At 39.0% G+C, this 26,054-nt stretch overlaps 2 protein-coding genes across 6 annotated transcripts; one reads left to right on the top strand and one right to left on the bottom strand.

The window, feature by feature from the left end:
* Nucleotides 1-752: 752 nt before the first annotated feature.
* On the bottom strand, nucleotides 753-17,568 carry recql (RecQ helicase-like). Of its 3 annotated transcripts, XM_085131808.1 has the most exons (16): nucleotides 17,436-17,567; nucleotides 16,544-16,595; nucleotides 14,459-14,686; nucleotides 14,191-14,370; nucleotides 13,980-14,086; nucleotides 12,898-13,096; nucleotides 12,627-12,793; nucleotides 9,846-9,927; nucleotides 9,047-9,195; nucleotides 7,364-7,481; nucleotides 7,126-7,264; nucleotides 6,947-7,038; nucleotides 6,642-6,853; nucleotides 5,346-5,480; nucleotides 3,068-3,207; nucleotides 1,345-1,485 (listed from the first exon to the last, which is right to left on the bottom strand). In XM_085131808.1, exons 2-15 carry the CDS (start codon nucleotides 16,551-16,553, stop codon nucleotides 3,103-3,105), a joined length of 1,923 nt encoding a protein of 640 aa, XP_084987934.1. In that variant the 5' UTR covers nucleotides 16,554-16,595; nucleotides 17,436-17,567; the 3' UTR covers nucleotides 1,345-1,485; nucleotides 3,068-3,102. The 3 variants fall into 3 exon arrangements, with proteins under 3 accessions (XP_084987932.1, XP_084987933.1, XP_084987934.1); XM_085131806.1 differs by lacking the exon at nucleotides 3,068-3,207 and having other exon boundaries at nucleotides 753-1,485; nucleotides 17,436-17,568; XM_085131807.1 differs by lacking the exons at nucleotides 3,068-3,207; nucleotides 17,436-17,567 and adding an exon at nucleotides 17,247-17,428 and having other exon boundaries at nucleotides 753-1,485.
* A 355-nt stretch (nucleotides 17,569-17,923) lies between these two features.
* Nucleotides 17,924-26,049, top strand: golt1ba (golgi transport 1Ba). 3 transcript variants are annotated; one of them, XR_014869161.1, is made up of 6 exons: nucleotides 17,924-18,138; nucleotides 18,697-18,788; nucleotides 21,202-21,380; nucleotides 22,911-22,992; nucleotides 23,327-23,433; nucleotides 25,407-26,049. XR_014869161.1 is itself a non-coding variant. In XM_085131825.1 (6 exons), the coding sequence occupies exons 1-5, from the start codon at nucleotides 18,114-18,116 to the stop codon at nucleotides 23,333-23,335; spliced, it is 387 nt and encodes a 128-aa protein (XP_084987951.1). In that variant the 5' UTR covers nucleotides 17,925-18,113; the 3' UTR covers nucleotides 23,336-23,361; nucleotides 25,407-26,049. The 3 variants fall into 3 exon arrangements, 2 of the variants coding, with proteins under 2 accessions (XP_084987951.1, XP_084987950.1); XM_085131825.1 differs by having other exon boundaries at nucleotides 17,925-18,138; nucleotides 23,327-23,361; XM_085131824.1 differs by lacking the exon at nucleotides 23,327-23,433 and having other exon boundaries at nucleotides 17,963-18,138.
* The last annotated feature ends 5 nt before the right edge of the window (nucleotides 26,050-26,054 follow it).

Raw genomic sequence — 26,054 nt, 5'->3', positions numbered from 1 at the left:
GCTTTAGTTTTGTTTTGTTTTTTAAACTTGAGTATGAACTTATACAAAATCCCATTTTATTAATTATAAAATATGCTATATCGGATTCATATCGGTATCGGCAGATATCCAAATTTATGATATCGGTATCGGTAAAAAGTGGTATCGTGCAATCTCTACGTGACCTCTTCCAGTATTTTTAGGTACTGAAACTGGTCCATGGTGCCTGTTATGCAATAAATGGGCCCCACTCCAAAGTATGAGAAACATCCCCAAACTATTATGCTTGCACCTCCATGTTTTACAGTCTTCACAGTGTACTGTGGCTTGTGTTCAGTGTTTGGGGGTCGCCTCACAAACTCTCTGCGACCTCTAAACCCAATAAGAATAACCTTGCTTTCATCTGTCCATAGAGTAACACACACAAATCAGTTGTCTAAAAAGGTGGCATTTTCTGTCTTAATTTTGTCTTTGCCTTAAACTTTTTGGCTTAAAGTGACAAACTCAAACGATCTCAAACATCCTACTCATCATCCTCGTCTACATTTTCATGATCATCCTTTTTGGGCATATGATTGATTATTACCAAGTTATGTAACATCATAATTTCATGATATTCATGAAAATAGAAAATTAACTTTTATTACTTCCGTTACAATTTCCTGAGGCATAAATCATTTGACACGGGGGCCATAAAACATTGGTTTGACACGAAGTAGGTCATTTCTCTCTCTTCTATCTATATAAAAATAAATATAAAAATATACAAGACATCCAAACAAAGTTCATTTTATTTTTATATTTAAACAGTAACAAAATTCAGCAGCGGACCAGCTTTCTCCTGCCACTGATGCGTGTCCACAAGGTTCGAGCTGTCTGGGCAATGATCAGTCCACGGGGCAGGCGGAGGCTCTTCAAAGGCTCCCTGATACAGGCCAGCACTCCTGGATGTGTGGGCTGCCCCAAGTACTCGTGGGAAATGTAGTTTATTCTCCTCAGCTGTTCGCCATAATAATTCCTGAGGTCGCAGAGCTCCTCAGCTGCTGTGTCAGAGATGGAGGTCTGGGAAGGAGAGCTAGGCACAGTGATATGGGTGGATGGACAGGGAACATGCCCTGTGGCTGCTGCTGTGTGAACACAAGCTTTCCTTCGCATTCTCTGAGGGGTGCTGGATTTGCAACTGGAACAAGGTTTATCTGAATGTGACGGTGTTTTCTGACAATCACTGATTCCTACATGATGTACTCTGTTCATTTCAACATCCACCTCAATTATATGTTGAAATACGATAGGTTTATTCTTCTTTTCCTCAGCCTTTCCATATCTGTCTGGTCTCGCCATCTGCTTGTTTGTCTGGCTGACTGGCTTCAGGTCTTGTCTTCTCGATACGTTCCTCTTTTCTTTAAATATTATCTGTTTAGGTTGTGGGGGACAGCTGTCCTCCACAACAGTGGAGTCTAAGGTCATATTGACATCCTCTTCATTCACTTTAACAGCTGAGGTGTCCTGTAAACATGAAATTCAATGTTAGTGAAATCTTCATTCTGGAATAAGCCACTGGATGTACACAAAGAAGCGAATGTGTCAAAATAGAGAAACCTTTAAAGTATCATGTTTATAAAGTGTATACAGCAACAGAATATTTAACCTACAAGTAACCAGGTTAAATGGAATGTGTTAGTTTGATGAAATGTTAGCGAGAGCTTGGTGAAACATGCTTCTTAGTGTAAAATCTGAATATTTAAGATTTTGCACTAAGCCCAACAGGCGTGGGTGAGAAAATATAATCAAGATAACCTTTATTATGCCCAAGGGGCAATTTGCTTTGTAGCCAGCTGCATAAATAACACATCCACCAAAATTACATAACAGAAGTTCAAAAATGAATAGTGGTAGGGACGAATAAGAATTTAAATCTGTTTGTTCTGCAACGAGGCAAGGAATACCTCCTCCCTGAAGGCAACAGCTGATACTCTTTAAAAAAAAACAAAAAAAAAAAAACAGGGTGTCATAGCATCCTGAATCCTTTGTGACTTCAGGGTCACCCTCCCTTTATACATGAGGGCAACATCATTTAGCTGCCACTTTGCTACACAATTTAAAAATGAGCTCCAGCCTTTTCTTATTTTTCAGGCTAAGAGACCCAAACCAGCAGATTAAAGAAAACGAAAACAGACTCAATAAAACAACATTTTCATAAAAAATATTATCCACATTAAAACCACTTAGTTTCCGATACAAATACATACGCTGATGAGTCTTTGCACGTATGGTGTCTGTATTCACATCAAATTTAAACTTTTAATTAAGTATGGTTCCCAGATATTTATATTTCTCTACCCCCTCAATTTCTTGCCCATGAATACAAACAGGGGGCAGGGATGACATTTTTTGTTTACAAAAATCAACAACCATTTCCTTTATTTTAAACACATTAATGTCAAGAAAAGACTGTCCACACCATGCTTACAAAGTCATCTACAACTGGGCCACGGTCACAATCTGTATCGTGGAGCAGAGAGAGACGATGACGGAGTCGTTTGCAAAATTGATTATATGTCCGTCCTGGTAGAGGCTCTGACACTCATTTGTATAAAGATCCAAAGTGGAGAAAGGACACACTCTTGGGGGGAAACAGTGGAAGATAAAAGCACATCTGATAAAATATTGTTGACTCTCACTTTCTGAGGTCTATCTGTTAAAAAGTCAATGAGCCAAGAAATCAGTCCAGAATCAAGATTAAATGCACGGGTGAGATGTCTTGCTAAAATATGGGGCTGAATACAAAAAGCAGGCAATAAAAGTTTGCTACACCATCCATGTGCTTCAAAACCATATAGAGCAAGGTGCACACAGCATCCTCTACCCTACCTATTACCTGTTCTATAGGGGGTGAGGGGGTGTAATTTATCCTGAGTAGCATGCAAAAGCTCATGTTTTACAAGCTTCTCAAAAGTTTTCATCACCATGGAAGTCAAAGCAACAGGCTGAAAATCAGCATTTTAAAAATGCGGTAACAAGTAACAGTGTTCATAGCACCATGCATACACAAGCAACTGTGAACAGAGTAGGGAATGATGAACTGTACTTTGTAAACTTGTCTTCTGGGCAGGTGAGAGAGGGCTATGGGAGATGTGTCTTGATTTTCTTGGACACAGTGGCATCTCCACAGCTCTGAACTGATCTCTTTCCCTCTTTGGATTTGCCCTTGCCACTGGAGACTTTTACCTGCAGGTCATTAACAAAAGTGCTTTATCCGAATAGGTTCACACCGATGTGGAATGTATGAGTCGACACTAGAAGGGGAGGACATGCAACAATCCAGGACAGAATCTCATTCAGTGCCAAAACAGGAAACCGTGAGATCTCAGAACGGTACTGCTGTAAAGATCTAATTTACAACCCCATTTCCAAAAAGGTTAGAAAAGATCCTCTGCATTCAAGTATTAAGTATTTCAAGTCTGAGGAGCTGTAGCTTTCTATATCAGTGTGGTTTGTCCACCAGTCATTGTTTATATAAACACATAAACTCCTCTGGTTAAACGGGAAAATCCACTTGTTAGCTTTAATGTTTGGGTTTGTAAAGCACTTTATAAAAGAGGACTGTGCAGAGGAGAGCATATTTTAGTTGGCTAGTTCTGTGAGTGTAGCTGTTGAATTGGAGAGTACATTGACAAGTAGTTTTACTTAGTTTATTCATAAAAAATGAAATTATCTTTTCTGAAGCAATTATAAAGTTTTTTTGCTAATTTATTTATTTTTTCGATAGTGCTTGGAAACTCCAGGAAGAGAAGCAGCTGAACATTTTTACTGCAACCAATTTCTAGGACTATTTATATGTGGCATAAATAATACATGCAGAAGTTTACATGTCCCAAACAGAAGTAATGAAAGTCATGCATTTTTCTGTGTACCCTGTACCCATACCTGTTTAACCCTTTTATAAACCATTTATATTAAATAGCTTTATTTCCAATTCAATTCAGTTTTATTTATACAGCGCCAAATCACAACAACAGCGCACTTTATATTGTAAGGTAAACCCTACAATAACACGGATGATCTGATATCGTCGTGTTGGAGTTGTTCCCACATCATCATAATAAATGTTGTTCCAGGTTCAACATTGCAAGTGACCAATCACATTGTTGTGACATTATACTTTTGCAAGCTAAGCGATTCATTCATTTATGGTAAATGGCCTGTATTTGTATAGCGCTTTACTAGTCTCTAAGAACCCCAAAGCGCTTTACACATTCAGTCATCCACCCATTCACACACACATTCACACACTGGTGATGGCAAGCTACATTGTAGCCACAGCCACCCTGGGGCGCACTGACAGAGGCGAGGCTGCCGGACACTGGCGCCACCGGGCCCTCTGACCACCACCAGTAGGCAACGGGTGAAGTGTCTTGCTCAAGGACAGAACGACCGAGACTGTCCAAGCCGGGGCTCGAACCGGCAATCTTCCGATTACAAGACGAACTCCCAACTCTAGAGCCACGATCATGAAATTCCAATGTTGCAAGGACAATATGTATAATGCTTATCGTTTATTAAAAAACAGTATCCTGAAATGCAAAGAATTCAAATTGCTGGATCGGCAGACAGAGGCGTTTTCTCGCAAGTACATTTTTTTAACGGCATTTTTTTCCCCGAAGTCGCAAAAGTATGACGTCACAACAATGTGATTGGTCACTTGCAATGTTGAACCTGGAACAACATTTATTATGATGATGTGGGAACACCAACACGAGGACATCAGATCGTGCCAATAATACATACAGAGAAAAACCCAACAATCATATGACCCCCTATGAGCAAGCACTTTGGCGACAGTGGGAAGGAAAAACTCCCTTTTAACAGGAAGAAACCTCCAGCAGAACCAGGCACAGGGAGGGGCGGCCATCTGCTGCGATAGGTTAGGGTGAGAGAAGGAAGACAGGGATCTAAAACTGTTTATTTTGACTAGAGTGTCCTTATAACATTTTTATTCACTTAGAGCTTTTAAATAGAACATAAATGGTTTATTAGGCTCTTTTGGATTAGTTACTAATAAAAAAAAATATTCCAAACAGTACAGTGCAGTCTGCTCACTCTGATCTGTTTGTGCTGGCACTCAGTCTGATTGTAGCTGTAATATCTTACAAACTGGAAATGTTTGTTCAAACCTGTTGCCAACAAAGACAGTGTGATGTACTAACTAAAGTGAGTGTTTTAAAATTCAGGCCTAACTACACCCAACTGTGACATGGAAACAGATGTGATTTGTAACTTACTTTGTAGTTAGGGTTAGGTGTTATACTAAAAAACTCTCCTAAATGATGGTAACAGAAGAATGTGTTTTTTTTCTTCAAACTTACCAAAGCAGCTCCGGCCCCTGCATCGCTCATCTTCATGCTTAGTGTGTGTGTCGGGTTCTTCAGCAGAGAAGCTTTGCGGCCCAGCTTCATGTAGAAGTAGGTGGTGTAAGGTGTGAAGCTGAAATCCTCTCTGAGGTCAACACATTGGGAAGAACTCTGTGTCAGACAGACTTAATGGTCACAGCATCAGAGCTTTATCTTTAATCCCATGAACTGGAGACTTACACAGCCTGATGGTTTGCCACAGTCAGTCAGGTCAAACTAAGGTGAGTTTAAAGCTTTATTCAAAGAAAGTAAAAGTGAAAAGCATGTCTGGCCTTTAACTTCAGCTACTCCTCTCTATGGACTAAATATGGTCTGATTTCCAAAACAATGTATTTGCAGAGGCTGTGTGATTTGAGGGGAACTTCTCAATGCATTTTTGTTCTTTACATTGTGACAGGTTTGATCCTAATTAGAAAAGCTAGAATGGATATTCTGAAAAGGGCCTGATGTTTTGAGTTCAATTTAATTTATTCTGCATTTCCTAGGCCCCACATCGGCAACAGTGCACCGGTTGCTAGCTTGAAGGTTAACCTAGTGTAGGGTAAGAAAATGGTATCCAAACTTGGTTAGCAGTTTGGAGGCACTTCATTGACACCAGTGGGTTTTCTTTGCATTTCTTTGCATGAAATCAACATATTTTTCTGACGTGTCAGAAAAGAGAGATGTGTCACACAAAGATGATCTCTTTTAGACCAAGAAGCACTCCAAGAGCACCAACCTCTGCCCAAGCAGCTCACTCTCTTCTCCTCAGAATTTACTTTTAGGGGTACATTATATTTGCATTTTGTTGTCTTTGTTCTTTTTAAATGTATTTTAAGAAGTTTGCAGTGCAGTAACAATAATGCATTTGGGGGTTAACTTTAAAGAAGTGCACATGTGAAATGTAAAAGTGATGTCAGAGATCAAATGTGACATGTTTGGATCTAACTGTAATGCGATATTTAGAATCCTTATATACCAGTATCATTTCCTGCGCCAATACAATCAGAGGAAGCCAAATTTTAATGGATCGTTAACCCAAGCCTTCTCTAAACCCCATCCAAGGTTTTATCAGAATTCATTCAAAACTTTTCCAGCTATCGTCTCTACAGACAGGCTGACACACAGACATGCACACACTGGTCAATTAATGAACAAAAACAGAACAATAAACAAAGTCATCTTGAAAAAAACTGTAGTGAATTGATACTTAATAAATAAAATTGAATTAAGCTAAATTCACAGAAAGAAACGAAGCATGAATCACCTGAGGTACCCCTGCAGGAGCAGGTGAACAATCACAACTTCAGCCTGTCGCCGAGACAGCGTGGTGGTCTGAATCATCTTCCTGTGCTTTGCAGGGCCTTTCCCCATCCATGCATCCACCAGTTTCAGTGGGGTTAGTTTCTCATCCATGGAGGCTGCAAGCTCCACAATCTGCACCACTTGCCTGGCATGTTGGGTAATGTCCACAGTGGGGTAATCTGGAGGGGGGTGTTAAAAGTGAGGTGATGGATTTAGGGCATATGATCTATAAGGCTGACACATAAAGCAATAAATTTCATCACCACCCACACCTTTTGCTTGACTGCAAGTATCACACATCTGGTTGCATCCTTCATCATCCCACACTTCATCAAAGTGAACTGCCATGAGAGAGCGCCGACACCTTCACAAAGCAGATATTACATTTAAGAATATATATTACATTTAAGACTGTGCAAATTGAGCAGCCCGCACTAACATCCTGTGCTACCTGTTAACATTCTGGCAGTAATCTACCATCTGTAGTAATTTCTGCTGACCAACATTCTCCATCACCACCATGGTGCTGATCCTGAAGATATCAGCGAAGCCGAAATAGACAATGCAGTCAGCCGGAGAGTCATCTCGACCTGGAGACACAACGGAAACACTTAACATCGGAATAATAACCATGAGTAAAGCTAGAACGGTATTGCTTATGCTACCAATAGAAATTATAGGCCGTTTACCTGCCCGTCCACTCTCTTGGTAGTAGTTCTCAATGGACTTGCTGATGGTGTGGTGGATGACAAACCTGACGTCAGGCTTGTCAATGCCCATGCCAAATGCCACAGTGGCTACCACAACCTAAACACACAAAAACGGAAAAAAAAAACAACTCATGTATTTTACAGATGCATTATTCAGTGAGCTGTTTACAAGCATGGAATGGAATATTTTTTTCAATCAGAGGCATTGCCCCTCTCTATGTATGGGGGAACTTCAGTGCTGATTTTGAACAAAATTGATATGATTTTTAGTTCAGATCACATTATTTATATAATATTTACAATCTTTTTTAATCAAGTCCAGATGGAAGGTTAAGTAGATAAATTAAAGTGAAATCAAAGGCCAATTGTGGACAAATTGTTAAATTAAGTTTGCTACCACCTCTGTACAGTAGGACAGCTTTGGACAATCCCAGAAGATTTGGAAGAGACCTGCAGATTTATTACTGCTCGTTCTCTGGCATGTCCCAGACCTTTAGAGGTACTGACATCCACTTATTGAGTGTAAATAAATATTTCTTATAAAGATTTTAGTCCTACTGTATTCAGAAGAGTAATGAGCTATCTTTTAATAATTTTCTAAGTTATGCCTCCCTCCTCTTTCATTAGCTCTAGAGTTTGTGACCTAAGCCTACATGTTATCTTGACCTGGATAAAGGCTGATATCAGGCTATTAAACTCATTAATTGTTTAGGAAATTATATATATATATATATATATATATATATATATATATATATATTAAAAAAAGAAGACGTGCCCACTTTTTTTTTTCCAGTGGCCCTAATCCTCTTCTGTACATTGGTTATTATGATGAACTCCTCTCAGTTTCAACGTGTTTCAAGGAGATCATCGCATGGATTACTTCCAGCTGTTTACCACCTACAATGATAGGATCTCCATTTAAAAATGACTGCTAAGAGGGAACTGGCTCTGGACTTTGTAATCCCCATTTTTCCAGGTTGTTTGTGGCTTTGGATGCGCTGCTGTAGATCACGGAGCTGGAGTCATAAAACACCCTGAGTTTTCCTGGATAGTGTCTGATGATGAACTCATTTTTCCTTGAGTGTCATTCTGATTGCATTATATGCTTTTCTTTTAAGTGCAATCTAAATCACAAAGTGCTGTTCAAAGAACACTCCTTCCACTCTACTTGATCTCCATTTTTTTCCATGCAAACCACCTCCTTAGTTTCATATTCCAGGAAATAAGCTACGCTCACATCCCCCTTGAGCTCCTTTGTAATTTATGGTTCATTTTCTGACTTTGCCATGTTGATTTCTCCCTTTACCTTCCTATTATCCCTTTTTATGCTATTTAAATCTACATTTTAAGCTATGACTTAATTATTTATTTTGGGGAGCACTGACTGTAGTTTAAGCTGCTGTCATCTACAACACTACAGAAGTCCAGAAATCCACTAAAACCCTTTTTAGAAGAATATTTTAAATCCAAAAATTAGCTTTTAGATATTATTAAAACTATGTGCTGAACCATTTATTGCAATTAAATAAAAAAATATATTAAAAAAGAATTTTTTGTGGAATCACTCCAGGCAATATTAACCATGAGGAGAAAATCTTGACCCAATTCTTATAGAAAATCTCAGCAGAAATGCAGCTGTGCATATGTTTCTTTACTGACCTGAATTTTGTTGGAGGTCCACTTGCGGTGAACCCGGGACTTGTCCTCAGAGTTCATGTTTGCATGGTAAGGATATGCCAAGATGTCTCTTTTCTGGAGTTCTGCTGACACCAACTCTGCATCCTTCTGAGAGAATACATACACAATTCCTGTGGCATGTATGAACAAAGCAGAAAATATTCATATATGATTATTATGTATAGAAATATTCACATTATTCACATTATCTATTCTGGCATGACTAAAAATACTTTGCAGAATTGAGGATATTAACCTTTTTTAGCCATTTTCCACTAGTGCCCACTCAGCTCGGATTGGCTCAAATCAACTCAATTTTACGGTTTTTCCATTAGGTGGTAATAAGTGGTAACCAGATACTTTTTAGTACCTATTCGGTCAGGCTTCCAAGCAATCTGAGACAATCAAAAAATGGAACAAACTGGATGACGCCAATTGGCCAGTCAGTGGTGTCACTGGGGTCATGAGAGTGATTCCTTCTCAAAAATCAAAACCACTACTTTTGAAACCCAGCATTGAGGGAAATGGCTACACAAAAACCAATACCATGGTTTAACAGTAAGCTGTAGGCTGAGCAGAAGGTATACCATCGCCTCAGCGTCCTTCATTGTTTTGTTTGTGTAGTATACAAATGACAACCGTGTTGCTAAAACAACCCGTGCATGTACTAAATTTTAATGGAAAATCACCAAAACAGAAGAGAATCAAATTGAGTCGGCACTAGTGGAAAAATGGCATTAGTGATGTTTTATATATGCAGCAGTCTTGTTTGTCATAGTACCTGATTGGTCCTTGTATTTACTCTTGATCAGAGCAGCTATGTCATTTACTGATGCTTCACTGACAGAATCCTTTATACGAACCTGAGAAGGAAATGAAACACGTGTTAAGTATGAAGATGGGGAGCATAGTAAAAAGAAGTTTATGAACCCTAACTCTTAACTTCTAGAGCACAGGTGTCGAAATCCAGGCCTCGAGGGTCGGTTTCCTGCAGGTTTTAGATGTGTCCTTGATCCAACACAGCTGATCTGATTTAAATGGCTAAATTACCTCCTCAACATGTCCTGAAGTTCTCCAGAGGCCTGGTAATGAACTAATCATTTGATTGAGGTGTGCTGAAATAGGGCGATATCTAAAACCTGCAGGACACCGGCCCTCGAGTCCTGGAGTTCACCACCCCTTTTCTAGAGAATTCCTCTACAGCCTTTTCGAACTTTGTGTATTCATAGAGTATCTTCTGTCTGTAAAAGTTGTTAGATTAAATGTATGATCCAAACCATTTCTTGTTGAGAATTTGTATAACTTAACTTCTATAAAGGGCACTTCTACAGTCCAAGGTCATAGTCAAGGGGCTGAAAAATGGAGCCAAAAACTACAGGTACTTCAGGCTGGTTTTAAAAGCCAGTAAAATACCAATAGAGTCCCATGTTAAAAAATACTAGCTCTACATTTTGACTGAAATTGTGTTAAGCGTTGGAGTTATCTGACAGAGTTGGTCACATTAGTGTTAGCCCAATTTAGCAGACATAACTAATGTAACTATACTCAGCTCACACATTTGATGTGTGAGAAAGCAAGTTGTATAAAGCTCTTTGAATGCTCAGATCAGAAATCCTTCTTTGCTGTTTGGCATTTTGTTTTATGTGCAGGTTTAAATACACATAATAAATAAATGTCTTTGTGATTATTACATTGTATCATGTCATCATCATGTTTATTTGACAAGGTTTTAACCGTTAAAATGAAGTCGATTTGATTTAGTTATTAAATTAAACCAAAAGTAACATCAATTTATTCAATACAGTGTTAATATCTGAAATGGGACCCGCAGTAAAAAAGGTTAAGAACCTCTGCTCTATTTAATGATTATACAGTGGAGGTGACAGTTATTAACTCTGAGAAAAGATAAAGAGCTGACTTCATAAGTACATTTATATCATTATTCAGAGAGTTTGCCTTCCACCTGATACAAAACTTATTTAGTTTTATTCTATTAAGGTAGATTCAAAGACAGATGATGTCAAGCACACTACACAGTAACTGTGTGATCCGACTGTGAATAAGCAGCACACTATTTTGTCCCAAATTCACAGGGAAGAAAGAGACAGACAGATTGGTTCAGAGACTTTCAACATCCAACCACATCTAAAGTATTGTTTTTTTTATATTATCCTGCATTTTTTTTTTTAATTTATTTTACTGGCCTTTTAAAATCAGCAATGGTCCACAGACTAAAGCAGGGGTGTTGAACTCCAGGCCTCGAGGGCCGGTGTCCTGCAGGTTTTAGATATCACCCTGTTTCAACACATCTGAATCAAATGATTAGTTCATTACCAGGCCTCTGGAGAACTTCAAGACATGTTGAGGAGGTAATTTAGCCATTTAAATCAACTCTGTTGGATCAAGGACACACCTAAAGCCTGCAGGACACCGGCCCTCGAGGTCTGGAGTTCGACACCTTTGGACTAAAGTGTTTTTCAGTGGCTAATGTAATGTACATACTGACGTTATACCTTGGAGTAACAATAGTGGTCTATTCAGCATATTTTCCCAACAGTTTAGCATATGTCCTGCTACCACCATAAATCAGTTTATGTTTGAGTATGAGGGATAATCATTTTGTGTTGGTTTCAAACTGGATATCGAGATTCATGTAAGTCTACTGTGACATCCCTGCCCGGTGATGCTGGTGTCTGTCCTGCCAAGTGTGTGACAATGACAGTGTATTGACTGTTATTAATCAATTGTTTATTTTAAACTGATGCATTTTCATGTTTGTAATAACTATTCATTTGATATATCATAAACCTCTTGGCATGTCAGTCTGTATGAGATCAAATTGCTTTTTGGACATCTCACAAATCCTGTTCTGTAAAGTGACAACAAAACTGGATTTGATTTCCAGAATATTTTTTATGTAGATTTTTAGGAAAAAAATCATAAATAAACATTTCAGGGTAGAAATGTTTCATTATAGCATAAAGTGAATAACTCAGAAATACTATATTGGCTGTCAGCCATTGGTTTGTCTTGACATGTCTCTGACAGCATAATAGACAGAAATGTCTTCAGTTTCCTTTGTCACCCATTTAAATAAAGTCAATGTAATTTCTAATAATTTAATTTAAAAATAAAAACAAATCTGTTGTTTTTGGTTTTCATTTTTTTTTCCCCAGGTCATTTTTTTAAACTGTGTTATGGGCACTGATCAAGAAGGGATGGGCGGGATGTATACTATTGATTGACAGCTGGTGTGTCACGTTTGCTACAAGTTAAATATGAGCATATTGGTAGAAGATGGACACCACTTCTTCAATGGACTATACTGAAAGTTAAAGACGTATTAAGGTATAAAGGTGGGGGATTCTAATTTCAATCTAATATACAGAAATGAACGATTTCTTCACAGAGTTCATAGCTGTTGCGGCTTAGCAACCTACCAGCCAATCAGACAACAGTATTGCCTGTTGCTAGGGTAAAAATGTATATTTCTAAACACATCTTTTTATATTAAAACATTTGACTGGCTAAGTGGATTTTTGAGTGCAGTGTCAGTGCTTACTTCATAGTAGAGATTAGTTCGATTGAAGGAAGCAGTGAGCGTGATTGCCTGTGGCACACACAGGATCTTCTCGCAGTCTTTCAGGACACTACTGGTTGCTGTGGCTGTGAGGCCAAGGAGGGGCACTTTGGGGAACTGCCTCTTCAGGATGCCTAGCAACTTATAATCTGAACGACAAGCACACAGATGAACCAGTATGTAGCACATCATAGCGACGGGGGGTGGGGGGTGTTTTTTTTTACTAAATATGATCTGAGGTCAGAATATTCACCTGGTCTGAAGTCATGACCCCATTGGCTGCAACAGTGCACCTCATCAACAGCAATACGACTCAGGAGGTTTGCTTTGTAGGCTTTCTCCAGACGAGACATCAGGAGCTTGCTCTTAGCAATTTTCTCTGGAGTCACGTACACCAGCTTGAAGGGGGCCTTTGGATCTGTCATTCCAGCCATGACCATCTTAGCATGCTCCTGCGAATGATGGAAACAAAACACAAGCTGCTGTTTAGTGCCAGAAACATAAAGCTCTGCAGTGTTTGTGGATCATTACAGATGATCCATCCATGTTGTTTAGATGCCCTAAAGCCATCTCAGTTTTCATTTCTTGTCCACAGCAGAAGTGTGTGTGATGTTACTAAACGATTCTTGGACAGACTGGTTAACAGTGAGTGCAGTTCCCATAGTTATTTCATTGTTGCTTAAAGCAAAATGAAGACATGGTTACAAAATTAAAAGCAGTTGTCAAGAACATCAGTTTACTCATCAGATATGAACAGAAGTCATGGAATATGCAGAATGAATGATTTTGGATGATCTCTCACACTAGTTTTGTAAACCAGTGAAAACAGGATTACAGCACCTTGATGCAACTATTGTTGTGATTGTGGCTGTACAAATCTAATGTCACTGGATTGAATAGAAGATAGTACCTGTACGTGTAGTTTTATTTTCTCCCTAAAACTCTGTTTTGCTAGTCTGTGCATTCACACACATTTGTAAGTTCACTTTCATGAGACATACTATTAAACTATCAACACATGTGTATGTGTGAATTTTTGACAGATGTGTACATCTGTCAAAAGCTATGGCACAGGCTGTCACAAAAGAAGGCTACCTGGAGGGAGAGTGGGTACGACCTCTAGTTTTTTTCCACTCTATATCTTTGGAATCACAACACATAACACAGTTGGCTAGCAGATTTTTTTTCCTTTCCAAAAATCTGCACCCTTTCAGTAAAACAAACACATAGTTACAACTTGTATCCAAAATGTGGATTACAAAAGGCAATTCTTTTCTTTCCACACACAGGCATAATCCTCAAATAATCTTTTTCTACATGGCAGGCAGTTCTTACTCTGCTACTGGATGCATTGAGCATGACTGCCGGCACGTCAATAGTCTTCAGGTACATCAACTGGTCCTCCATCAGAGATACAAGGGGAGTGATGACCAGTGTAAAACCTGATAAATGATAAAAGTAAAAGAAATAAGTCCTCAGAAGAAGAGCATAAAACTGGAAGGACAGATGTTTTGTTCCAAAACTCTGCATGTGTTTCTCACTGTACCATTAGAACAGATTGCAGGAAGCTGATAGCAGAGACTCTTCCCTCTTCCTGTGGGCATGACCAGGAACAGGTCCTTGCCTGACATGGTCAGGTTGATGGCTTTCAGCTGCAAAGGTCTGAAGTTAGAGAGATGGAATGTGGCCTTCAGGTGCTGCTCCACATTGCTGGACCATGGAAAATCTATAAAGCATGAGGTTACTGCAGGTCAACACAGTGCACAGACGTGGCATATTTCTACAACTAGTTGTCTAGCCTGTCTGTCGAGTACCTGTGCCATCATATCGTTGCATTTCCTGCTTGCTCATCGCTGGCTTGGCTTCAGATGCCTTTGAGGCAGAAGAAGACAAAGGCTGTGCAGTGTCACAGGCCTCCTCCAGCTGCTGCAGCAGGGCATTCTTCCGAGAAGTGAGCTCAGCCTTTTTCTGCAGGATCTCTGCGAGCTGCAGTTCCACCGTGTCCAGCTCGGCCTCGACCGAGTCCAGCTCGACCTGCATATCTAAACAGCAACACCAGGAACATTGGTAGCAGGCTCAAAGCACTTATTTGTTGTGTCTTTGGACCCCAGTTCAGCAATGCCCGGATAATAACTACTCTTGGGCAATCAGCTCTGGTTTGTTCAAAATCACTCATCCATTCAGCTTGCTCATGTCCAGAAGTGGCCATCAACAAATTAAGTCTGTAATTTTTTTTTATTTGCATGGTTTTCTTTTGCTATTCTTACTGCATAAAGTTTTTAACTAACATCAGCTCTTTTCATAAATATAAACCTGTAAAACACCAGTTTGTTTGTACAAAGCCCTTGTTGGAAGACAACCTCAAAAATGACCATTTCCTATATTTGCAGTGCTACTAGATTTCTTATATTGTTAATAGTAGAGTTTAAGACATGTCCTCGATTAACAACAACATATATTATTATTTTTGTGCACGTAAAGCAAAAGTTGATAAAACTCCCACTCAGCTTATTCATGGCCAAAAGTGGCCACCTCCTGTTTACATTCATAAAATACAGTAAAATAAATATATATATATATATATATATATATATATATATATATATTGAAACTTTGTCTGACTTGACTTTTTAAATTAGCACCAGTCCTAGTCATAAAATTCAGAATTTTGACCCTTTCAAAACCAGTTACATCACATCATTTTGATGATTTACAAAGAGATAAAAGGATAAAATAATTATTTTTTACCAAATAATACAAGCAATCTGATTTATTTTCTAACCATGATTGTAGTTAAATGTATATCAATAATTAACCTTATACGATTATATATGCATCATTACTTTTTTGAAGAAAAAAAACAAACAAAAAAACTCCCACTCAGCTTGTTAGTGGACAAATGTGGCCACCACCTGTTTACGTTCACAAAATGTTATAAAATGAATACATATTAAAACAGTTTCCACTCGAGTTTTCAAATTGGCATCTGTCCTTGTCATGAAAACCAAAATTTTATTCCAATTCAGATTTTTTTTACCCTCTAAATGCTAGTTAGGTTGTCTATTACCAGGAACTTTTTTTTTAGAAAAAAAAAAAAAAAAGAGGATAACATTCTCATTTTGTCACCATGTAATTGTTTTCAGACAGCGTTACAGGTCAGTACCAGTAACAATTATTTATTTTTACTTTTTTGCATTTACTTCTTTCAGTCTTCTTCAGTCACCTTTCCCACTCACTATGTGTTAATAGACCTCTCTGCACTGAATCATACTTGTTATTAATCTCTGGCTCTCTTCCACAGCATGTCTTATCCTGTCTCTTTCCCGGTGCACTTTTTGGTCCTACCTGCTTTAATTCACCCAAGGAGATTGGAAGAGAGTCTTTGTTAAAAGACAGTCATCTAAATTAAAAATAAAAGTCATAAAGGATTGAATTCAACCAAAATAGAATCTAAATAAAGAAACATCTTTATGACAGTGTGACTGACACTGACGTCTTGAAAACCTAAGGAGCACTTAGTGTGTTGGCTATATCTGCGATGCCTTATGTACCGTCAGCTCCTTTCATAGAGACAGAAATGTGCAGCATGTTCTCTCAGTGGACTGGTGTTGTTAGAGTGGGCAGAGAAGACAGCCAGGTCTCACACCTACACAGTAACAAGTGCCCTGAGAATCACACCCCGGCAGTTAATGATCTTATTCCTTCACCTCCCTCTGGAGTTGTGGCAGTGTTATCGTCTCCAGTCGCCATGCTAACAACATTGTCTCCAATACAAAAGCTATCACAGCTATTTTATCACATGTATACATATCAGTACTGTTCATTGTTCACTGCTCCACAAAAAACTCAGCAAACCATTAATTGGAAAAATGTTAAAAAGTATAAACAGAAATACTTACCTGTATTCATATTTCACAGTCTGATGTGCTCAGCAGGAAATCAGCTTTCAGGCTGTCACAGACATAAACCATATAAAAAATAAACTTTAAAAAACAGTCAAGTTCATGATTTTATATGATAATATGTATGACCGGAAACAACGGTCTTTCTACATTTATAAGTTTCATTTTTATTTGCCAGTGAGATATATGAATGTAACGCTGACTGCATTTTTATCAGTGGTGTTCAGACCCTTTTGTTTCTATTTATTTCTGTGAATGAGTACTTGGAGTCATTTCTTTTTTCTTAAATTTATTACTCGTGTTAAAATTCGGGGAAACGTTCATGTTGTAATTTCTAAAGCAGACGATTTACTTCTAAATTTAATTAAAAATTCAGAATCAGAACTATAGCAAAAGGTACTCCATATTACTGAGACTTAGCCAGCCACGTGAAATTCATTACGCTGTCCGGGCTTAATAGGCATAGACTAATATTAATCCCACAAACTTGTTTCAGCAGCACAAAGGTCTGGACGTAAAATTAAATTAAATTACATTAAATAGGTAAAAATAATAAATGAGAAAAATAGTGAAAACGCCAAAAGACTCATGGTTACTACATGCAGTAAAAGACACTATGTCACAGATTTTTTTATATGCACATAAAGTGCATATAATGAATATTAATAAAGGTAACATGCTAGACTCTAAAGCGGTGCACCTGTTTCATCGCATAGTAGCTAGCTGCTAGTTTGTTACGGTAATGAGCATCAGGAGCCTGGAGAGTGCTGTTCAATAACTCAGTCTCCTCTAGCTCAAAGGAACCACCGTCATTCATTCACCTTCACTTTCTCTGTGAATTTAGCCTCTGCGACAAAACTTCGAAACGCACAAATTTCAATCGACTAACCATTGAAAAAACACTGTATCCACGACCACGTCTTCCCGTTGGAGCAGCTACTCAGTTGCTACAACAGACAGACGGACAAAAAGAAACTCGGAAGCATATGCATCAGAGAAGACTCGGGACATTTTCGCCCCGAGCTTAATCCACTAGGCTGTCTGCAAATACCTTCTCCTGCTGGACGATTTACATCCTTTATCAACTATAACCAATTTTAATGTATTGCACATTTTAAATACATAAAGTCGGCGTTTAATAGGTAAACTGGAAAGTCTGGGTGAAATCAAAGCAATCAGGCAGTTACACATTTCTACATTGTTTGCCTGACAGACCAAACGCAGGCGTTAAAACAAGTTCACACAATGTGGTACATTCAAGATGAGCTAATGTGTTGTTGTGTTCCACTATTTTGCTACATATTCTGCTATGTGCAGTCCAGATGTTGCGTTATAATAGAGCAGGGTAGCTACGTGGTATATGTGTCCTAGTGAAGGTTATGTTATTAACTATAATCTTAATGAACGAAAGTTGCCGAGATGAATGGACGCTGTTCCGGAAGATGTCAACGAGAGAAGGTGTGTTTCCGGAAGACGTGGCTGTTGCTGCAGTGGCAGCTGTCATCCAAAATTATTCTGAGAAGAGCTTTTTTGTTCTGCTTCTGTCTCATCCAACTACATTATCAAGATGATTTCTCTAACGGACTCCCAAAGTAAGAGCTGTGTTTTTGAGTGTATCCGTAGGTTCCTGCTGTCTGAGTTAACCCTAGTTTGAGCTGCAGTGCTCAAAGTGCTAACTAGCACTGTCAGTACAAGAAAGTTACCTTTCATTTTTCTCTCATGACATTTAGTGGCACAAATAGCCAGCAGCTTTCCCCCCAATAATATCCGCTATAGCCACTAGAACGACCAAAGTTACGTGCTAGTACATTTTTAAGCGCTCTGACAACTTTAGCATTCAGAGTGAGCAGCGGAGCTCCTTTGGAAGCCCTGTTGTGATTCTTATTGTGGATATTTCTGCCATCCTTGTTTGTATATGTGTTATTGGAGTACTTCCGTGTGCTTTAATTTGAAATAAGTCTGTTAGAATTATGACTATGTGCAGGATTACATTCTGACACGCAGAGCATAGCTTCTGTCAATGTGTCCGTAACGAGATATAAACAAATTGGTTTGCTTTCGAGGTAGAAAAACGTGTAACAAAATATTATCTCTTCATGTTATCTTAAGATTTAAATGTCAGACTCTGGTGGTTTGTGTGTGTCCTTCAGAGATTGGAATGGGATTAACAGGCTTCGGCGTGTTTTTCCTCTTCTTCGGGATGATCCTGTTCTTTGACAAAGCACTTCTGGCTATTGGAAATGTGAGTAACCTGTTGTTGTTCCAAAGGATGTCTAAAAGTGCAACTTCTGATTACACAGATGCATTGCTGTGTGACACGTGACAATTATTATTAATTATAATCTGTTAGTGTGATCCAGCTGTGTTTAGTTTCACATAACCATAGCAACAGCATCATTAATAGCATCAAAGTGCCTCACTTTCTCAGCAGTGTCACATTTGCATTATTTCAGTTACACAGGAAATAAAACTAACATAAAACGTCTCAGTTATGAACTTGCAGGCCACTCTTCTGTGGAACCAGCTCCTAGTTTGGATTTGGGAGACAGACAAGCTCTCTATGTAGATTAGGCTGAAAACTTTAGTCTCTGATAAACAGCATAGTTAGAGCTGGACCAGGTGACCATAAATCTTTGAGGCTCCCCATTATGCACTGAGTGCTTCTTCTTCACTCGCCTTTTTTTAGGTCCATTTAATTATTAGTTATTAAAATCTGACTGTCTTCCACAGCATGTCTTCCTCCTCTCATCCCCAAACAGTCGCAGCAGATGGCCGCCCCTCCCTGCTGGGGGTTTCTTCCTGTTCCCAGGGAAATTTTCCTTCCCACTGTCACCAAAGTGCTTGCTCATAGGGGATCATCTGATTGTTGGGGCTTGTCTGTATCATTGTAGGGTCTTAACCTTATGATATAGAGCACCCTGAAGTAACTCTTGTGTGATATGGCACTATATATACATAAAATTAAATTAAATTGAATTGAATCCAAAATCCCCCATAGATATTTAGCTGACTGCAATTATGATTCACGTGATTTTAACACATATAAACCTTTCAGTGAGCCCGATCGTCCCATGAAAGGGGGTACTGTTATCATGAAAAAGACCATTCCCATTTGGACAATAATGTTTCATGTCACAGGATTGTTTTGATTTGCAATGACTATTACTGGTAAACATAAGAGAAACACCCAATCACCTCGCCATAGAGGTCAAAGGTTCAAGCATGATCTCTTGGGTTTTTTTAGCTGTTGAAAATGTATTCACTTCTGCGTGTCTCACTTTTTGCGACGCTGACGGCCTCTATTTGCTTACATCTTTATAGTGCTCTGAATATCCATTGTAACCCTAATTGTATGTCTTCATAGAACTAATGATGAACTATTATTGGAAGAGCTGCTCTTTGCCTTTGCTACCAAACTAAATCAGTTATGTGCCAGACTGCAATTCATACTTTCTAATCTATTTAATGACATATTTCCCATAGATCTGAATGTAAATGGCAGTTAGGCAGTGTACTGATACACTGTCCAGTTGAGCAGTCTTTGTGACAGAGGGTCCTGCCACATGGGCTGCAGCAATAAACCATCTTAAAAGATGGTTTATTGCTGCAGGTCTCTTAGACCTTTTCTTCCTGCTAACGTGAAACAAATTCAGAATAAACAGGACCTGCTTGGAATCTTTTATACATCATGCCTGGAGTATTGCTTGAAGCCTTTTACTCTAACACTGGATAGATGGACTTGACACGTTCAAAATCATGACATTCATCATTTTTGTCATTAGCAATATGGCTGCTTGTAAAAAGGATCGCATTTTGGATTTTTCTGTAATGCTGCACAGTGTTAAAAATGTTCCTTCTAATATTCTCTGTAAGCACAGAAAATATACCCTACCAGTCAAAACTTTTAGAACAACAATATTCCAGTTATGTATTGGAATTCAAGTCGTTCGAGGTACAAAGGTAAGTGATGAACTGCCAGGTTAAAAAAAAGCTAAGGTTACCCAAAACTGAAAAAGTAATGCACATTTCGGGATTGTACATTATAAAGGACTTTTCAGGAAACACAAAATGGGTTAACAATTTAAAGCTGTTCTGATCAAGCCTTGAAAGCTGGTGCTACTAATTCCTGCAGGTGTTCCAACTTTTCTAGATCACTCACAACACCCTCTGTCTGCATAAAAGCAGTGTTGGAGTGTGTTGCTACAAAAATGGTGAGAAAAAGGCAATTAACAATGGAAGAGAGATAGACCATCATAACGCTTAAAAATGTAGGTCTTTCCTACAGAGAAACTGCAAAGAAAGTCAAGGTGTCAGTGAGTATAGTTTCAAAAAGACATCAAAAGACACTCAGAAACAAACTCTAACAGAAAGAGGTCTGGCAGACCCACAACTGAATCAGAGGACAAGTTTCTTAACCACTTGCATGCATTTGGTTTGTGGCAACTCTACTGGCTACACAATTATCATTTAAAACCAATAAAATTAAACTCCAGTGTTTTTTGTTTCATTCATACTAGTACAAATAATTGCTTTCTTTCAGTCTGTTTGGATGGTATTTATATGATGCTGATGACAACACTAGATACTTGATTGCGTGTGCTTGCAGTTTTGAACCCTTCTCTAATATGTTTCCACTCTCTTTTTTGTTTCTGCAGATTCTCTTTGTTGCTGGACTCTCCTTTGTCATCGGCCTTGAGAGGACCTTCCGCTTCTTTTTCCAAAAGCACAAGATGAAGGCCACCAGTTTCTTCCTGGGAGGAGTGTTTGTGGTGTTGATTGGCTGGCCCATTATTGGAGTTTTGCTCGAGATCTATGGTTTTTTTCTCTTGTTCAGGTAAGATGAATACAAAAGGCACACAACAGATTCAGTAGACTAACAGTTATCTTGTTTAAAGAGCCCACAAAACACTGAAACCTGTGATACAGTAAACTTATTCTTTACATGAAAGAAACAGGATGACTTGAGAGATCTGATTAAAACTTGGGCTCAGTCCTGAAAAGCCCTACATTAAATATAATATAGCACTTTGGAAAGCACTGTTTTCATCAAAGTTGCAGTGTTTTTAAAGACTTAAAGTGGACATGAAACACTACATGGACTACTATGCTTTAAAAAACTGTCATAGATTTCGCACGGTCTGTGAAGCTGGATTTAAGAAATAACTGCTTAAAGTCTTTAAAACAAGTTTAGCACCATCCTGAGTCTGCACAGAACATGACGTCACCGGGTTGGGTTGATTAATTGTCGTCTAAAGACTTACTGTCACGATCAATGGATTCAGATTGTGTGTTGTGGTTTTTTATGAGGTCCTAAATGCAGACCACAGGAGGCAAACTAGATTTCAACAAAAGGCGAGCGATTTATTATGGTTGAGAACAAAGCATGAACATTAAAAAAAAAATACACTGTAAAAGCTAAATTCCTAACAAACTGAAAACCTGGAACACTGGGAATACCTGGAGACACTTTGGAAATATTGAGAGAACAAGGAGACGCGAGGGAGCATTAACAGACGCACCCAACTGTTGTTGCAATTTGGCACTATATACATGAACTTGAATTAAATATCCTAGGAGCCACACATAGGCGAGCAGTCTGAGAGTGAAGAGCTCTGTTGGGTTGATATGATACTTTGAGATCATTAAGATAAGATGGGGACTGAATATTCAAGACCTTGTATGTGGTGAGAAGGATTTTAAATTCGATTCTGGATTTATCAGGGAACCAGTGATAAGAAGCCAATACAGGAGAAATTTGCTTTCTCTTTCTAGTCCCTGTCAGTATTTTCACTGTAGCATTTCGGTTCAACTGAAGCTTTTCAGTTCAGGCGTTTTTAGGATGCTAATATGCGGTAGATATCATTTTAGCCAGTGTTGTTTAGAAAATGTTTTCAAAATAGACTTGACAATTGAAAGTCTGTCAATTCCAAAATTATCACAGGATTATTAAGATGGAACCAAGAGATGCAGATAATGCTTAAAGACGAAGACCAAGCCCAGTTCTGAGGAGCCTTGAAAGCTAGCAACAACTTGGTGTTAATAATCAACCTGTGGGATGATTCTTTCCATCTTCATTATAAAAACATTTATGCATAAAAGTTGGTCCTCTAGTCTGGTTCATACGGAAGAGGATTAGGCTACTGGGAAAAAAAAGTGAGCACGTCTTTTTTTTCCTTCTTCTTCTTTTCCAGAATTCTGAGAAAAAAGTCAGAATTCTGGCTTTTTTCTCAGAATTCTGGAAAAGAAGAAAAAAAAAAGACATGCACGTGTTCAAATAATGTAATAATCAAAAAACACTTTTTTTTCATGAATTGTCTTTGGCTTCTCCCCTCTGTCTTACTCTCCTCTCTTTAATCACATCCAGGGGCTTCTTTCCAGTGGTTGTAGGCTTTATCAGGAGAATACCAGTCCTTGGCTCCATCCTAAACCTGCCCTTTATCAGTGCAGTGAGTATTACCCAGCTCTACACCTGCTGTGCAGCTTTTGTTTAAACACAGCATGGTTTCTTTATTAATCATCCTATTCAAACACCTCAAGCACAACAGATTAACCAGACTGCCCAAATAAATGCCATGGGTATTTAACTGAAAATCAATTTGGTAGACACACGATCTCAGTATACACAGCTAGGATGGAAGCAGTTTGGAAAATTAAATGTTTTGTGTGTTTAGCTTGTCTCACACATTGCTTTGTGGCTAATAAACATACTCCTACCATGCTGTTGTGTTGGAAGCTTTGTTTTGAGGTGAGCATTTGTCTTTTTTTTTTTTTTTTCTTAAGCCTTCGTAAGGCTCTGAGGACAATCAGCAGTCGTGGTCAGTCACTGCCGATTTTCCTTTGCATGTTAACTAATCTAACACGCTTTGAGTCTCATCTTTTTGGAGCAGGTAATTGTCTTTTGTTTTTTAACCTTTAAGGCACACACCACAGGCATGTCATCTGAAGACTGATATATCTTAAGATGACATGTTGTACATCCAGTCAGCCAAGCCATCCATCCATCGTCTTTTACTTCTCCAGTTCAGGGTTGCAGTAGCCTCTTTTAGTCATAGGGCAAGAGTCGGTGACCTGTCCAGGCTGGTGACCCTGGACAGGCCACCAGCCTATTGCAGGGATAGCACTGAGAGACATTGACAGTCACACTTGTAGCCAATTGAGAATCACCAGTGAAGTTTACCTGCTTGTCTTTGGACTGTGATAGGAAGCTTGAGTACCCAGAGAGAACCTGCAAATCCCATGCAGAATGGCCCCAGTGGATTTTAACAGTAAGGCTGCACCATGCAAAATGCAGCGAAATATGAATTGTACAAACTGCAGACAAAGGGATTTAAAAAGTTGGTCTGCAATGAGCCACTTTGAATATTTTAACAAGCTAAACAGCCAGCTTCTATGGAAGATTAGCTGTCACAATTTCCCACTAGCACGTTGGCTAACCTGACAAAATCTTGTAGTTATGGGCATATGTGCATAACAGTTTTTAACAGTATCATGTATAAAAGAAGTGGATATAGCCTTCAGATCTAAAAGGGAAGTCTGTTCCTTAAATGACATTAACCTGCTCTCTCCATTGGTATTTTATAGTCCACCTACAGCAGGTGCTGTCGGGGTTCAGTGCAATAAGGACTGGGCAGCAGTCAAAGGCAGAGGTCCCGTTGGTCTCATACGCAGTTGGCTCTAGGGAAGGGGTCTCGAACTCCAGTCCTTGAGGGCTGGTGTCCTAAATCTTTTCCATGTGTCCCTGTTGCAACACGCCTGTATACAATTAGTAGGTCACTAGCAAGACTGTATAGAACAGGGGTGGGCAGTTCCAGACCTCGAGGGCCGGTGTCCTCATTTTAGATGTGTCCTTGATCCAACACAGCTGATTCAAATGGCTCAATTACCTCCTCAACGCATCTTCTCCTCAACACAAGTTCTTAACACTTAACACACCACAGACATGTCATCTGAAGACTGATATATCTTAAGATGACAATGACTAGTTCATTGCTGTACGGTAATGAACTAATCAAATGATTAGTTCATTACCAGGCCTCTGGAGAACTTCAAGACATGTTGAGGAGGTAATTTAGCCATTTAAATCAGCTGTGTTGGATCAAGGACACATCTAAAACTTGCAGGACACTGGCCCTCGAGGCCTGGATTTCGACACCTGTGGGTTAGGGGTTGCCGTTTCAGCATGCAGTCAAGTTCTATACTCTTGCTAATGACCTACTAATTTTATTCAGGTGTATTACAACAGGGACACATGGAAACGTTTCAGGACAAAGGCCCTCAAGGACTGGAGTTTGAGACCCCTCCTCTAGGGACATGGAGTGTCACCTCTTTGGTGGGGAAGGCGTCTGACTAAGTGCTTTTGGTTAGATATACTCATCAGACTCACAGCAGCACATATAGCTCAGGTTCTGAAAAGTGTTTCCTGGAGAGGGGCTAGACTCTGTTCCACTTTGGAGTTTCCCCTAGTGGGAGGTGGGTTTGGTATATACTAGGCTGCCTGTTTTACCCTGGTGGACGAAAGGGTTTCCCTGCACCATCAGGTTGTGTGCCGTTGTGTGCGATTATGTACTGAAAGAATAGTATTCAGACTTGTTAGACTCGTCTTTTTTGTTTGTTTTAAACAGAAAGTAGTGCACACAACCTCGTTGCAAACAGGTTATAAAAATGACCTGAAATTTTAAGACTGTGCCTTAAGCTGTGGTGTGTCCCTTTAGGTCATGCATGCTTCACTTTAAAGGGTTTCAGGATAATAGCAAACACTGCAGCTCAGCCACTCCTACATTTATCTGTGCCAAACATTCTCCACATGAGTCCTGAATGTCAACAAGCTGTCACTTAACACAGTTTCTTTCTTTTCTTTCAGTATGCGGACAAAGTGGGCGAGAGCAACACTATGGTATAACAGTGACTTTTTGTAACCAGAGAAAATTGTTTGATTATAGGTTTTATAAAGCATCACAATCTCCCATGGTGCTGAGTAAAAGCGCCTAAATATACAGATCAGATTCAGATTTCCACATTCAAGCAGACAAGGACTGTTTTTGTCTGTAACTTCAGTGGTCAGCACTACCAATCACAGATTCATCACTGTATTGCAATATCAGTTTCTTACTGTCAACACTAAAGTCTCTACAATAAATGTTTCAAATGCCATCGATCCCTTCGCCATTGACTGCATCTTGCGTTTAAAAGGAGGATAGAAGACTCCCTCAAGGCCCAACTTTGTCTACATGATGTTCTTAATCTGAGGAACTGTCAGATAAAACTACCCAGTGCAAGGACAAGAAGTGGAAGTGCATCCTGCCATGTTTGCCACGTTTGTGCCTGTGCTTTAACTTAATTTGCACAAAAGCTTTTAAATCCAGGATTTTGTTTACAGTTACACCCCCGTTTTAGCTGCTGGAATACCAAGTATGGCTGTTGTAATATTTACTTTGTCCATTTCTTTGTGATTGTGTTCAGTGTTGGCTAGAAGTGTTTCTGTATAAATTATTTTTTAAATATGATCGCT

This window comes from Neolamprologus multifasciatus, chromosome 15, assembly GCF_963576455.1.
Source record: "Neolamprologus multifasciatus chromosome 15, fNeoMul1.2, whole genome shotgun sequence".
Lineage (NCBI taxonomy): Eukaryota > Metazoa > Chordata > Actinopteri > Cichliformes > Cichlidae > Neolamprologus > Neolamprologus multifasciatus.
Note: the sequence above shows the minus strand (reverse complement) of the source record. Positions and strands in the feature narration are given on the sequence as shown.

Coding starts and splice junctions, on each gene's coding strand:
- recql (XM_085131806.1), bottom strand. Junction 7,482..9,046: donor GGACCTCCAACAAAATTCAG/GTCAGTAAAGAA, acceptor TTGTGTGTTTAG/GTTGTGGTAGCCACTGTGGC. Junction 6,854..6,946: donor TACTTGCAGTCAAGCAAAAG/GTGTGGGTGGTG, acceptor ACCCCCCTCCAG/ATTACCCCACTGTGGACATT.
- golt1ba (XM_085131824.1), top strand. CDS start 18,114: ATGATTTCTCTAACGGACTCCCAAA. Junction 18,789..21,201: donor CACTTCTGGCTATTGGAAAT/GTGAGTAACCTG, acceptor TTGTTTCTGCAG/ATTCTCTTTGTTGCTGGACT. Junction 22,993..25,406: donor ACCTGCCCTTTATCAGTGCA/GTGAGTATTACC, acceptor CTTTTCTTTCAG/TATGCGGACAAAGTGGGCGA.